Below are 14,742 nucleotides of genomic sequence, written 5' to 3'. Positions count from 1 at the left end.
AGATGATGAACCTAATTAGCGATGAATGAATGATTGATTCAAGGGCGGTATTGTCAATTTCATGACATTGAATGGGGTTTAGCTTTTTCCTTAGCCAAGATGCCACCTGAATTTCATGTTAATTTAGTGACAAACATAATAAGTTTCATATTACTTTCAGCCAATTTTATAACGAGATTTGAATCATTTGGTACTATTCCGATCATTTTTATGTAAGTATAAGTTCTAACTATATAAATTTATACAAGACGAATAATTTTACGTATAATCGTGAAGTGTATAAATATCACGTAATCATTTTAAAAAGGAATAAATCTATCATTAAAAAATTAATTTATTTTTATATAAATATCATATTTTATTCATATTTTTTAAAATAATTACGTCACGGTTATATAATTGATAATTTTTCATTTTTTTATAAAACACTTATACCAGATTTGTATATCATTTCTCGTACTGCCATATACTTCTAAATCAGTGATTTGTTGGGTACTCAACTATATATGTTTCTCTGTCAATCTAGTTAAGGCACGTGCAGCTTACTATAGCACACTTAATGGGAAAATGATATATGATTGATTAAAAATAAGTATTTTAATAAACCAGACAGGTAGAGGAAATGACCGCATAGCGCAGTGGATTAGCGCGTTTGACTTCGGATCAAAAGGTCGTGGGTTCGACTCCCACTGTGGTCGCACTCCTACAATTTTACTTTTCTTCATTTGAATTACAAACAAGTCCTCGTTTTATACATTACATAAAAATTCAGACTTGGCTTTCAAATCCTTCACACCTTCAGACGCTGTCTTGACTCTTGATGTCAGCCATTTTTCTAATCTTTGGTTGGAAATTCCATACGAAGGATGCCCGCAAAAGTTTAGGGTAAAAAAAGAAAAAAGAAATTTACTTGTCGAGTTCAAAATTAAAGAACTATCCCTCCTGATAAAGAACTATGTGATTCACTCTGTTGAGTGGCTTAGCATGAAGAATCATCCCCTAGCTCTTGATATCAAAGCAATTCAGGAATTGCAGAACAATGACTCCATTTTGTTTTATATTGATGTTGATAGATTATAGTAGGTCTTATACATACATTGAAATCAGCAAAAGAATACATCTGCACATGGCTTTCAACCCAATTGCAGATTCTTTACTATCCCAAGTGTCAGAAATGTACTTCCGGCAATGCTATATAAACAAAATTTGAAAACATTAGTCCAGAATACTCCACCAGTAAATGAATGTCCAGAACTTGATACTGTACATTCAAAAACATACTACAATTGAAAGCATGCATATATACTCAATTTATATCATCTCTCATCGTCATATTTGTACAGTGGAAAATTTTCCCAAAAAAAAAAATAATAAATTTTACAAGCCTGAGAAGAACAGAGCTCAAGATAAACTCACATCTGAGGATACATGCACATTTAAAGATGGGGAAGGAAAAGGATTTCTATGAAGAAGATACTAGTGCACAGCCTTACTGGGAACTGGCCTTTTTCCTCCTACTATTTCTCCTTGGAGTGACAGTGACAGTGCCTTCAGCTTCCCCTTGCTTTGGTTGCTGTTGCTGATTATTTACAAGAGATTTTGAAGAATTTATTTGACTCTTTAGCCGCAATATTTCACCCTTGGCAGATGCCAATCCCTCCTCCAGTTTATTTGCCCGCTTCTCCAAACTCTCTCTTTCCTTGCCAACTCTCATGACAAGGTTATGTGCATCTTCCAAGTTTTCTCGGGCCTCTTTCGATATATTCTTTTGCTCTGTAAGAGACTTGTAAAGCACCTCTTTTCCATCTTCAAGGCTGGAAATTTGAGAATTTGCCTTCTCTAGCTCTCCTGAAAGAATCAAAGATTTTTGGTTCATCTCATCAAGTGATTTGGTAGCCTCCTCCAGGTATTTTTCGAGAGATTTACGGGCCTCTTTTTCCTTCAAGATTCGTTTCTCCAAAGCTTGAACTGCTTTGTTTAAGGAAGAAACTACCTTTTTTTCTTCTATTAAATCATTGGCTGCAGTTTCTGCTTTTTTATACAAATCAACCAGTTCCTTCTGTAGGCTATCACGATTTTCTACCATGCCTGCCAGTTCATGGGACGCAATTTGCAGCTCCTCCTCCTTTTTCGTCAGACATTCCTTCACTGCTGCAAGTTCACCGGCCAGCACTTCATTACCTAGTTTTGTCTCATCAAGGCTCCTCTGAATTGACTCTCTAACTTCAACAAACTGTGTCTGAACCCTGGAGATCTCACCTTTGAGCTCTGTGCACAACTCTCTGGCCTGCTGCAGTTGATTTGTCAGATCAGACACCTCATTTGTTGATTTTCCAAGACTTTCCTTAGTGCTCTGGAGTTCATGTTTCAGATGTTTTACCTTTTTCAATTCTATATCCAACATTTTTCTGAAGTTATCCCTTTCTTGGGTCAAATCAAAAATTATTGCTTGGTTTCCACTCACTTCATTGACAGCAAGCTCAAGTTTTAGCTTTAGCTGCTGAAGTTCCTCTTCTTTTTCTCCAAAAAGCTTAGCATTCAAAGCCGCCTTCTTCTCAGAAGATAACCTTAGATCATCGTATTCCTCCTGAATCACATCCAACTTCCTCTTAGACTCGTCTCTATCAAAAGTTAAAGAACTTGCTCTTGAATTTAATTCATCCACTGTAGAATTTGTTGATTCTAATTCCTTCTGAGTTTTCAGGTATTCAAGTTCCAATTTCTGGATTTGAGAATGTGCTCTCGCTAGGTCATCCTTAGTTTGCTTGTAGATAAAATTCAAGTTGTTCAACTCTAGTTCCTTTTCAGCAAGAGAAGAGCTAAGACTCCGAACATTCTCTTCTTTATCCTTGAGCTCTAAACTGAGTAAATTGCTCCTTTCTTGTAAGACTGTAATTGAATAAAGTCTTTCCTTCAAATTCTCTTCAAGTGCCTTTTTATCATCCCTGGCCATTGAAATGCTGGTTTCAAGACTCTGAATTTGAAATTTAAGCTCCTCAATCAATATTTTCTCTCTTTTCAGCTCCTGTCCCAACCCTGTAATCGTACTGTTTGCTGAATTTAGTTGGCTCAACAAGGACTGCTGCTCCTCCTTCACCTTTCTGAGTTGCTTGGTCCATTCTTCTTTTTCATTTAGTAGCTTTGATTCAAAGTTTTTCTCTGATGAAACAATGGCAGCTTCCTTTTCTTTCAGTTGGGATTTCATCTGTGCAACTCAACCAGTTTGTCAATAGGTTACCAAAAATATAGTCCAATAAACTAATAGTATGTAAAGCTCAAAAAACAAGTAAAAAACTATCACAATTCTTCCTTGATTCTGAATGTAGTTAGTGGCTTACAGATTCTATTTCTGCATTTTGAGCTGTCTTTTCTCTCTGAGCCAATGCATAGAGAGCACCAAGCATGCCAGAACTAAATATTCCAAGTCCATTCAAGAGAGACAGGACATTATTTGGTGGAACATCTCTTTGAAGTGGATTTGGTGGAGCATCTCTTTGAAGTGGGTTTAGTGCAGCATCACTTTGAAGTGGATGTGGTGGAGCATCTATTTGAAGTGCTTGCTGTCCATAAAAGCTACTTATTAAGAACATTTTGAGTTTCAAAAGTCACAAACATACAAACAGCAAATTTTTTCAAATATGGACTCATTTGTGTCTAGCAGAGATTCACACCTTTTCTTCTTGGTTCTCCACTGGTTTCTTTAGCCCACTTTCATCTGAAAGAAAACCAATAAATGCTTAAAAAAGCATCAACCAAGATTTAGTACAAACACTAACAACCATTAGTAGGAACAGAGATCAGTTCATTGTAGAAAAATGACCTAAAGGGTGAAGCACATAATCTGAGTTTTTGGGATATATATGCACAATAATGACGTATCTGGACTGTGAGTCTGAATAGGCAAAAGCAAATTTCTGTGGTTCACACCATTTTCTTCGGATTTATATCTTATGGTGCTAGGAACATCCTAAACAAAGAAGGCCAGAAAACCCCTAAATACTGAATAACATTGAATCAATCAACCATAACTACACAAACAATTACTGTCAATATTTGCTGGCAATTAGCCGGACAAACCAATTTCACACCTTATTAAGGTAGTACGAACTGTTTGAAAAATACGAAATACACATTTTTGGGGCATGAAGGATTGGTTAGTCACTTATTTCTACCTTCTTGTACATAGAACTTGGTCCAGGATATATGAGTATGACCTATACTTCTATAAACAACAAAAAAAAAAAAAAAAAAAGAGAGCATTTTCTAGCACTCTTATCAAAATTATCAACATAGGAACTTTTTTATAAGAAATGTTATCAAATGCCTCCTGATCAGTAACATGCATTGCTACATATCTATGATTAGACCTCGAATAATTTGTTTCTGGAAATTGCTACTTCCTAGATGATCCAATCAGGGCCGGCTTAATGGCAAGGCCATTGCCTAAGGGCCCCCACTCTATGTAAGGCATCCAAAAATAAAAATGATGTATTTTTTTTAAATTTTAAAAAAATAAAAACCATTTTATTAAATCAAATTTTAAATAATTTTTATATTTTTTAATGTGTAAGGCCTCATAATACTAAATCTAATATTTAATACAATGAATTATTTATATTTTAAATAATTTTTTTAAGATCTTGCTAAATTGAGGTATAAAATTTGCATTGAAGCCTCATTTTACGTTGTTGTATTAAATATAAATTCAAAAAAAAAAAATTATTTAAAGATTTTAAATAATGAAAATTTTGAAAATTATTCCATATAATAATTTATATTTTTACGAATGGGTTACTTAAATTTTGCCTTAGGCCTCAATTTGTATTGAGCCACCCTGGATCCAATATATTGCTAGTGTGATGCTAGGGAAGTATGTCAGGATCTCGTCAAATCATCAGTTAAGTAAGAGGAGTGTAACTGTTGTACAAGTTGGAAAGACAAGAAGCAAAAAACAAAATATATACTTCTAATTGCAAGGCTTAAGGAGAAAATTTTAAAATCCAGACAAGGGGGCAGTCAACTTTGCTTACAATGACATATTAAGAAGCAAACAAAAATGCAAAGCTCCTTGCCAAAACATTGTCTCCCAAATGGAAGAAATTATAGAAACACTAACTTTCTGTTCAATTTACATTTGAAGCCTTGGCATCACTGTCCTGCTCAATAACTCATTAAGTTTCATGACTTCCCATGATATTTTTTGGTAATATTGTATTCAAAAACTGGAAGGCTTTCTAGAATTGGGTGAAGGGGACTTTGTAAAATTACATGGTACGAGGTATGCTTAATCTTTGCGTGTACCAAGGTTTATAACGAGGGACAACCACCAAGAGCTATACGGATGCACACATTATGTGCGTTTATAAACATAAAGCAAAATGCAAGGCCGACATGAAAACTTGGTCTCTTATAAGTTCAGTCTAACTTTAAGCTGAATCTAACATCCAAATACCCAATTCTCAAATTACTAAACTCATCTCAACTCAAAACTTTCTTACACATAGGACCCACAAACTTTTTCAACTTAAAACATCTTTATGCGTGGGACCCACAACCTTTTTCAATTTTCCATAAAAATTATTAAACTTATCTTAACATCCAAACACACTTTAAACTCAGTTTAAATGGGTCCACATGACTCACTCCATTACTTAACTCATTACTATTCATAAAAAACTCAATTCAATTGACTGTAACTCAATATCCAAACACAACATTTACGCCCTTACATAACATCATTCCCTGTCAACATAAAAGAGAGTCACACTATCCCATAATTTTCAAGCAGGCAGGTAAGATATTGACGATATTGTACAGATAAATATAATATAGCCACGAATTTGTGATTTCGAGGGTAAAACTATTGTTGATTTATTGGTGCATTGAAAATAACAGATTGGTAGACATCTTAGTCGTGAAATTTGGAAGGGAGTTTTGTGTATCATCGGATGTATTTAGAGAAATAGTAACACGGGAGATTTCGAGGGGTGTGCGAATTACCCTTACTCAAATTGAAGTCTCTGTTTTCAGCTTTCTCTATGATTTGACGACGGCCACGAGCTGTTTTTCCTAACCAAGTTCGAGGACCAAAGAAAGAAAGCAAGAGAAGATACAGGAAATCAAGAACCAACATTTAAATCTCTGAAAGTCAAAAGAGTCGATTTCCAACTTACTTGTTCCCACACGTTCAAGAGCTCTGGCCGTGAGTTGCAACAAAGGAAGAATTGAAATACCCACAAATAGAATGGCCCTTCTCTTGCAGTGGACGCCGTTGTTTGGATCCTCACGTTGCAGAGAAGCCATTGGAGTAACATTCTTTCTCTTGGTCCCTGCATTTCTTGAGCAAGAATAGAAGAAAGTGGATTGAGACGAAGAAGAAGGTAAGCAAGATTGGCAGAGAGGAGAAGGGTGTAAATAGCAGGGGCTCCCTGTCATGAAGCCCATCGTTTTTGCCTTTTATCTGAAATCTCAGTGCACAGAGAGAGAGAGAGAGAGAGGCAATTAAGCTTTGTTTTTGCCTTCCTTATCTTTCTGGTCATTGTTTTTTTCAGTTTCAGTAGTTACTATAGCCAGTTGTGAACTAACCTGTACCTCCATTTTGATTCAATTACGAAAAGGGCCCGCTCTCGTTGGAGGCATTGACGGCAGGTTTTGAACCTTCATAGGCACCATTACGGCAGTTTCGTAATATCCGACTAAGCTCCCGTTTAAATTTAGAGATAAATTTAGATTATTTGAAATAATTTATGAATAGTAAAATAAAATATTATTTTTTAATATTATTATTTTAAAATTTTAAAAAGTTAATTTTTTATTATATTTTATATAAAAATTTTTAAAAAATATAATAATTAAATGAGATAAGTTAAAGTGAATTTTTGTATAAGCAATAGGGACACGTAAGTTGGTGGATCATGCACTTTTTCCCTCGCCGCTCCACCAATAAAAACATGCCAGGTAAGGAAAATGAACTTTTATCTTTAATCTGCGTATGCTAGGTTGCCACGTCATACTATTGTAATCTTTGTTGTAATGAATAGAACAGTAAGCACTACCACCGCTGTCCGCACTATTTAAAATCCCTTGCTATTTAATCGATCTTTATATAATATCGTTAATTAGATCGAAAGTGTATCCTCTATGTCGACTTAAAAAAAAAAAAAAATGTTATTTACAGTTTTAAAGTATGAAAATTTTGTAATTTTTTTTTTTTAAAATAGATAAATTTGACTCATTTAAAAAATTATTTTTTAATAGTAGATTTTTATACAAGACTTGCACACCATATAATTGTGTTTAACATTACTTTTAAAAAATCTCAATGTCTTTTTAATCTTCTCCGACCTTTAAATGCCAATTATTAAACTTTAGACTACGTTTGAATGTTGAGTTAAACTCAGCTGAATTAAATTCTTTATAAATAATAGTGAGTTTAGTAGTAGAGGAAGTTATGTAAAACTCATCTAAACTGAGTTTAAAGTGTGATTGGATGTTAAGATGAATCTAGTACTTTTTATGAAAAATTAAAAAAGATTGTGAGTTCCACGTATAAAGATGTTTTAAGTTGAAAAATATTGTGTATCCCACGTGTAAGAATGTTTTGAGTTGTGATGAGTTTAGTAATTTGAGAATTAAGTATTTAAATATTATATTTAACTTAAAATTAGACTGAACTCAGTTGAATTTGAAAACCAAACACACCCTTAAGGTACTGAATTTGGAAGGGAAAGAGACTGCTTGTAGAAGTTTGAATCTCTGTTACGCCTGTTGTGGATCAAATTACAAGCTTGTTGCATACTTCGGCTAAATTTTTTGGAGATTTATGATGAGTTTCTTACCATTAGAAAAAAGAGTTGAAATTGCTTGAGCTCCTTAATATGCCTCTTTGGAAGGCTTGTCTTATAACATAGAAAGAATCTCTCCATAATTTTGCTGTCGGCTATAGCAAAAGATCCTGCATTCAGGTGGTTGCAAGTGTTCTCAAGGGCTCGTTACGGGGCCATGAAATTCTGAGTAAACTAACAGTCATTGCATTATAATGCAGGCAGCCACATATAAGTATATGAAACCTTACCTTGGATTGTTTGTAGGGTCAAGAGATGAGAACAGACATTGTTTTGTTTCCAATGTTTTTAAGTGCCAAAGATCAAGTGAGAGAGATGGGGATGGAAAAAGTGACACAAAAAAAGTGCCATTGGTAATTTAGATGCCGCATGCATTCATTCAAGAGTTCATTAGGTTCAAAAGCTACCCCATTAACTCTCTCACCAAGGGCAAACCCAACAAAACCAAAATATATGAAAACAGATGGGCGAGGGCTTCTGGCCACTTCCAACCCATGTAATCAAAATTATAAGACAAGCAACAAGCTTAATACTATATCCCTGCCTCCTTTATAGAATGAAAAAGCTCTTTCCTATGACTGCCACCACTTGCCTATACCATGAAAGTAGTAAGCAATTAGAAAATGACTTAATGCATTTCTTGATCATCCATGGCTGCAAACAGATTCACATAGACAGCTCTTATGAGTAGATGATCAAGGTGCACCTATGCAACAACTTCAATCGTAGACATGGGAGCCTGAGAGAGCAACTGTGGCCCATTATGTAGCAAAGGGCATACCCATTAGGAAGAGATCTTCATGGTAGCTTGATCCAGGAGAGCTTTCAGCAGAGTTATTGTAAGTTTCCTCTATCTCCTCGGCAAAAATAACCTCAGCACGACACTCAAAACTGCAAAATGCTTTCTCACCCCTGCAAGAAATCAAAGGAAACCCCAAGGTCAAAGGAAAGCTACGACTTAAAATCTGGCATGGAGTGAACTAGAAAAAAGAAAGAGAGTTAGGGACAAACCAAACCTGTATATGTAAATGTCTTCCCCATCTTCCAGTCTTTTCTTGCATAAGTAACAGAAGCTAAAAGTCTCTTCAGAGTGAAATGGTATTAATCTCTCCAAGGTTTCAGCCTCTTGTAATGATTTACTCCCCGATCCATCCTTCTTACCAAAATCAACCAACTCATTCATGTGACAATCCAAAATATAGTCACCAAAAATATGAGTTGTTTTAGGATTTGGACCGTGAGAAATTATACAGGTATAATCCTCAGAAAGCTCTATCTCTCTTGCTGAAAAGGAACTCAGAATTCCATGACTGGTTCCAATAGGAATTGGAAATGAACTTGGTTTGTTATCCAAAGAATTCGCTAACTGTGAGCCTCGGTTAAGTACCAGAGGTGAACTCACTATGCTAGTTTTATTTTCTGAACAAAAGTTCATAAAACTCAAACTGTGATTTTGGGCTAAGCCATAATGTAAGGATGAAGAACTGGTGGGATCCAACAAGCAAGATGCAACAGTTTTAGTCGAACCAGATTCTGAAGGGATGCCTTCATTGTCAAATGCAACATTTGAGCCACCTAATTGGGGATTGAGAGTCTTGGTTTCCGAAAGTGACGAAAAGATGTAGTTTTTAGGCAAAGAGTTGGATTTTATGGAAGAATAAAGTGATTCATGGTTTGGTTTAGTCTTCACCTGTGGTCCGAAGATTACATTCTTCCTCAGTGAATCAAGTACATCCGGAGAAGGTTTGGTTTCATTCACAAGTGAATTTATGATGCCAAGGCCTACTTTACTGCAATCCCACTTCTTTTTATGCCCGCTTTGGGATTGTGTTCTTGGGGACTTATGACCAAAGGGGCTATTAAGCTTTGGAAAAACTTTCAAATCCAAAGGAGATGTAGGGCTCCTAATGGAGTCAGACTCTGATAAACAGTTAGTACCAAACCCTACAATGAAACCAGGGATGCTGAAAAGTGACCTGCTAATATGTCTTGGGCCCAATGTATCAGATTGCAAAGACTCTGGAGTAGAATCAGCCATCAGATTTCTGCGGACAGACCCTCCTCCAGCATTATCTAAAAACCATGGTCAAGTTAAATTGGCAGAAATAATCCCTTATTGCATCAATTCAAAATGATATAATGAGCAAAACTGTAAACAACGACTAAACTGTAAGCGATTTGCAAGCAGCCATGAACTGGTTAAGGCAAGGTGTGATAGACACTGTTTGTTGATTTAACTACCCAAATGGAAATTCTCAATTGTAAATATCTGAGGTAGACATGGCAAAGGAGCTTCCCCCTATTGATTATTAAAACAAAAGGAATGAATGTGCTCATATAATTCTCAAGTCCCAAAAAAGCACCAATATGATTAGAGCCATTGATTGAGCTTGGAAAATAACATGACGAATTCTTAAATAAATCTAAACAAAACTACCAATCATAAGAAGCTTCATTGAAAACCCGATTGTAGGTTCTACAACTGGATAACTTGTTCATAATACGGAAAATCTTAGAATTGCCACTGCAAATTAAAAATTTCGGAAGCCGGAATCCAATTAGAGCAGGATAAAAGAAAACAAAAGGAATGAGTACCTTACACCCATAAGTCAAACAAAGTCCGATAAAAACCATCACTCTTCAAACAATGAGCGTGCAACAAAGTAACAAACGGCAAGGAAAGAAACAGATTAATCATAAATCTGGATACCCAGCATTGAAGTTTCTGTAAAACGTTTAGAAATGAGAGCAAATGGAGCTAGCATGGATTGATGATCAACATAAAAAAAGATTGCCCAGATTTCAAAAAGGCTCTGAAATCACGGATTGTTTACTGCATTAAGCTTAATGCAGTGAATCCTCAATGGGAAGATTATCCAATATCTTATTTGAGAATACGAAGACCAGATAAATCTTGTACGCATGAAGGCATCCATGACTTGATTTTCCAAAAGAAGTGAAGAGAAATCATCTAGACGTGCCGGGGGATATAAAGAAATCAAGAGGAAGAAGATCTATGTTCAGGAACAGAGACATGTTAACTAGTGAATCGATCAAATGCATGAAAAAGGTACCAAAAATTACTGAAAAAGGAGTGATTTTGCACAAAAAAAGCTCCGTGCATGCATCAAGATGAACTTCAGAAGCATATATGTGAACACTAATATCGATTGAAAGTGTTTAATTCAAGACCCAATTTTGATGGCCAAAAAATCCAAGAACGCATCAAAGAGATCAGCAGTAAGAGCTAAAAACCCAGATAAAACGAAGAACCAACGAAAACCCACCTGGTTTTCACCTCTGAAAACATAATGAATGAGGTTGTAAGCAGAAATCAGGAGAGAAATCCAAATGCAGAAAAGTTTAGATATTGACAAAATGCATAACTTGCCTGGCACACCTCTCCATTTATTTTCCCTTTTTTAAATTATTATTATCGTTTTTGCTTCTCTTGCATGCATCAAAATCAGAGAAACAGTGAGTCACTGAGACTTCTGATATACACCTCTCTCCCTCTCTCTCCCTCTCTCTCTCAAACTCGTGATTAAAACGTATATAGTGCAACGTATGGTATAAAACTACGTATATTCATCGTATTGGTGTTAAACGAGAGGCAGAATTAAAGTGCGTACATTCACACATAAAAAATGCTACACTGTAAATCTGTGACCAGTTTCCCAACTTGTCAGTTGCCAGTAAAGGGACCTGAATCATGATCAAAGAGAGAGGCTTTTTAAATACCGATTTAATAGTTCCTCGGTTTCATAGTTAATAATTATAAAAACTCCACTCTTTGGATTTCACGGAATATTATAGCAACTACTCCAATTTCATATCTTCGTAAAAACACAATTCCTTCGGTCCATTTTGTCTTCAAACTTCAAATAAAAACAAAAGGTCACGTCCAACTGATTAATGACTACCCATTATACAGTTTGGTTTCCATACTTCAATCAGGGTGTGTTTCAATGTTTGAGTAAGTTGAGTTGAGTTGAATTGAGATAATAAAATATTATTAGAATATTATTTTTTAATATTATTATTATTTTAAAATTTAAAAAAATTGAATTATTTATTATATTTTATATTAAGATTTAAAAAAATTATAATAATGAATTAAGATGAGTAGATATGAGTTTGAGATCTAAACTCACCCTTAGTCGAATTCAAGAATTCAAAATTTATCTAATAGTAAATAGAAAATGAAAAATTATATTCTCACCTAGTGTATAAAATGTATTTAATAAAATAATTACACGATATAATTTAATTTAAAAAATAAATTTTTAATTTTTAATCTTATAAATTAAATCTTATCATTTAAATCGCGTAAACATACTCTACATATCGATTTAATAATAGAGATACACAACTTGATTCATCTGTTGGATAAGAAACATGACGTATAAGACTATAATTTACATTTAATGGCAAAACACGTATTCATCATCTAACAGATTTTAATTTCCAACGAAAAACTATACTCTTGATTACACAGTTCAAATACTTTTCCTGTGCTCAACCAAAATAATTAATCTAAAAAAATATTTTTGATTTTTTTTTTTTAATTTAATTGATAAGAGAAGGTATTGAGGGCGTGATTAACCATCAACTCCATGATTTGTTGGTGGGTCCCACAAAACATTACCAAAGCTGGCGTAATGATTCCTTGAGTTGCCCCTCCATTTCTTTTTCTTTTTCTTTATTTATTCCTCACAAATTCACAGTTCTCTCTTTTGTCGTTTCGGGTGAGTCAGCTTTTTCGGATTATTATCAATACACGCTGTGAGAAACATTTTCCGCTCGGTCTAATCGACGGCCAATAAACGAAGATTCCCTGACGCAGTTCTGGCTCCAACGGTTGAGAATAGAGCTCTTGATGTCGTTCGTTCGTGAGCACTCATCACGTGACTGGCACGTGCGGAAATGACTTTTGTTTGGGATTGAGGGACAGAGTTGGAAGGGATTTATTATGCTCACCCTTTATTCTTATATTTTATATTTATAATTTTTTTTATAAAAATTGTAGGAGTGTTTTTTATAAAATATGAGAATATTTTTTATAAAATATAGAATATAAAATTATAAATAATAATTGATGAGAATAATTATTAGAATAGGAAATAGGAATTCAGCTGGTCTATAGGGTATACGCGAGTCTTTTATTACTCACAGAGAGAAAGGACTGCGCCATTTATTTTCGGATTTGGTTGGACTGAAATTTTTGGTGACTTCTGGTTAGGATACATTAAAGGAAAATTGAATAGCTTTGATTCTTGAAGAATCTATATATTTCTTTTTCATTTATTTTTTGGCATATTTTCTGTATTCCCATAATTTATTATTGATAATTATGTGCTCAAAATATTTAGATTCTATTTAGATATTGAGATGAGTTTAATTTAATTAAATTGTAAATAATATTATTTTGTAAATCTTATTAAGATGAGTTTAACTTTTTAAAATCGAAATTAATTTAATTTTTTAGGTTAAAGTGTATAAAATAAGTAGAGATGGGTTTAACTTTTTTATATAAAATTAAAAAAATAGTAAATCTCGTCAATAATTGATTTGAGATAAATTGAATTTTGTATTCAACAACCATGGCATAGCTTAATAGTTCTAATAAATAAGTGTAGTTTGGATCAACCTTTTATGGAACAACCATGACATTTGGTGTTTTAATATATATATATATATATATATATATTTTTATTTCTGTTAAACTAATTAAATTATTCTACTTATCATCTTTATACCACATATTAATTAAGAAAAAAAATAAAAAAATAAAAAATAAAAATAGATGTGTAGTGTATGAATAATGAATATAATTATTCTTTATATAATAGATTTTTTTTTTTTTTTTTGTCTTTTAAATCGATTTACTAGTAATTAAACTGGCGTGTCTCTTTATAGTAACAAAAGAAAAGATACATACTGCTAATGTGTTACTGTGAGATCGTAAATGGGTATGATGACTATGCTCTGCTTTTAGTATTTCTATTGTTATCTTCTTATAATGAAACCCACTTAACAATGCATGGCTGCTTAAAATACAGCAGAAAAAGCAAGAAAGTGGGTGTGGGGGAAGAAAAAAAAAAGTAATGATTGAGTGGAACTAATCCCTCAATTTATATGCTTTACTCTTAATCAAATCCTTAATTTATAAGCTTAATAAAACGCTCACTTTTTTAATTATTGGAAATTTGGAGATGGTTTCTCTTCACTTTTACTGAGTTAGATAAAAATTAAAAATTGAATAAAATATTATTTTTTAATATTATAATTATTTTAAAATTTTAAAAAATTAAATTGTTTATTGTATTTTATGTAAGAAATTGAGAAAATTATAATGATTATATAAGATGAAATGAAATGTTTTTTTAATCCAAACCTAGCCTTAATATTGTATTTAACTCTATGGCAGGTGGCACAAATTATGGCATCAAAATAGCCCTCGGTGTTTTCATAGATCACAATGAAAAGAAGGAAAAATATTACTTATTATTATTTTATCATTTCTTAACGTCTCATTAAGTTTAAGTAATTGAAAAATAAATGAAATATAACAAATAAATTATTTTAATCATTATTTGATACCACGTTAAAAAGTGATGAAAAATCATAATTAAAAATATAGTAAATAGTAATTCGGGATAAAGAAATTTAAAAAGGATAATGTTAGGATGCACACCTACACTCCAAATATACATATTAGTGTAAATGAGTTTTTTTTTTCCTTTTCTTTAAGAAATTTTTTAACATCTTTAATTATTAAGAAAAAAAAATAAAAATGAGTAGACACATTTGATAAATATATTTGAGAGTCATACTATCAAACTGATACAGTTATTGGGCTCTAGAGCCCAAACTGATATAGTGCTGAGCCGGTATC

The 14,742-nt window shown here is 33.4% G+C and overlaps 2 protein-coding genes and 1 non-coding gene across 5 annotated transcripts; 1 reads left to right on the top strand and 2 right to left on the bottom strand.

Moving 5' to 3' along the window:
* Positions 1 to 624: 624 nt before the first annotated feature.
* On the top strand, positions 625 to 698 carry TRNAR-UCG. The gene has a single exon. It is a non-coding gene; the product is annotated as a tRNA-Arg (tRNA).
* Positions 699 to 1,237: 539 nt separating this feature from the next.
* Positions 1,238 to 6,519, bottom strand: LOC109009141 (MAR-binding filament-like protein 1-1). Of its 3 annotated transcripts, none has more exons than XM_018989512.2 (5): positions 6,174 to 6,519; positions 6,001 to 6,069; positions 3,672 to 3,715; positions 3,339 to 3,560; positions 1,238 to 3,205 (listed from the first exon to the last, which is right to left on the bottom strand). In XM_018989512.2, the coding sequence occupies exons 1-5, from the start codon at positions 6,442 to 6,444 to the stop codon at positions 1,490 to 1,492; spliced, it is 2,322 nt and encodes a 773-aa protein (XP_018845057.2). In that variant the 5' UTR covers positions 6,445 to 6,519; the 3' UTR covers positions 1,238 to 1,489. The 3 variants fall into 3 exon arrangements, with proteins under 3 accessions (XP_018845057.2, XP_018845058.2, XP_018845059.2); XM_018989513.2 differs by having other exon boundaries at positions 6,007 to 6,069; XM_018989514.2 differs by lacking the exon at positions 6,001 to 6,069.
* A 1,647-nt stretch (positions 6,520 to 8,166) lies between these two features.
* LOC109006109 (FCS-Like Zinc finger 8-like) lies at positions 8,167 to 11,344 on the bottom strand. The gene is made up of 3 exons (XM_018985275.2): positions 11,132 to 11,344; positions 8,861 to 9,917; positions 8,167 to 8,756 (listed from the first exon to the last, which is right to left on the bottom strand). Exons 2-3 carry the CDS (start codon positions 9,880 to 9,882, stop codon positions 8,606 to 8,608), a joined length of 1,173 nt encoding a protein of 390 aa, XP_018840820.1. The 5' UTR covers positions 9,883 to 9,917; positions 11,132 to 11,344; the 3' UTR covers positions 8,167 to 8,605.
* Between the last annotated feature and the right edge of the window lie 3,398 nt (positions 11,345 to 14,742).

This window comes from Juglans regia, chromosome 12 (assembly GCF_001411555.2).
Source record: "Juglans regia cultivar Chandler chromosome 12, Walnut 2.0, whole genome shotgun sequence".
NCBI classification, from domain to species: Eukaryota; Viridiplantae; Streptophyta; class Magnoliopsida; order Fagales; family Juglandaceae; genus Juglans; species Juglans regia.
Note: the sequence above shows the minus strand (reverse complement) of the source record. Positions and strands in the feature narration are given on the sequence as shown.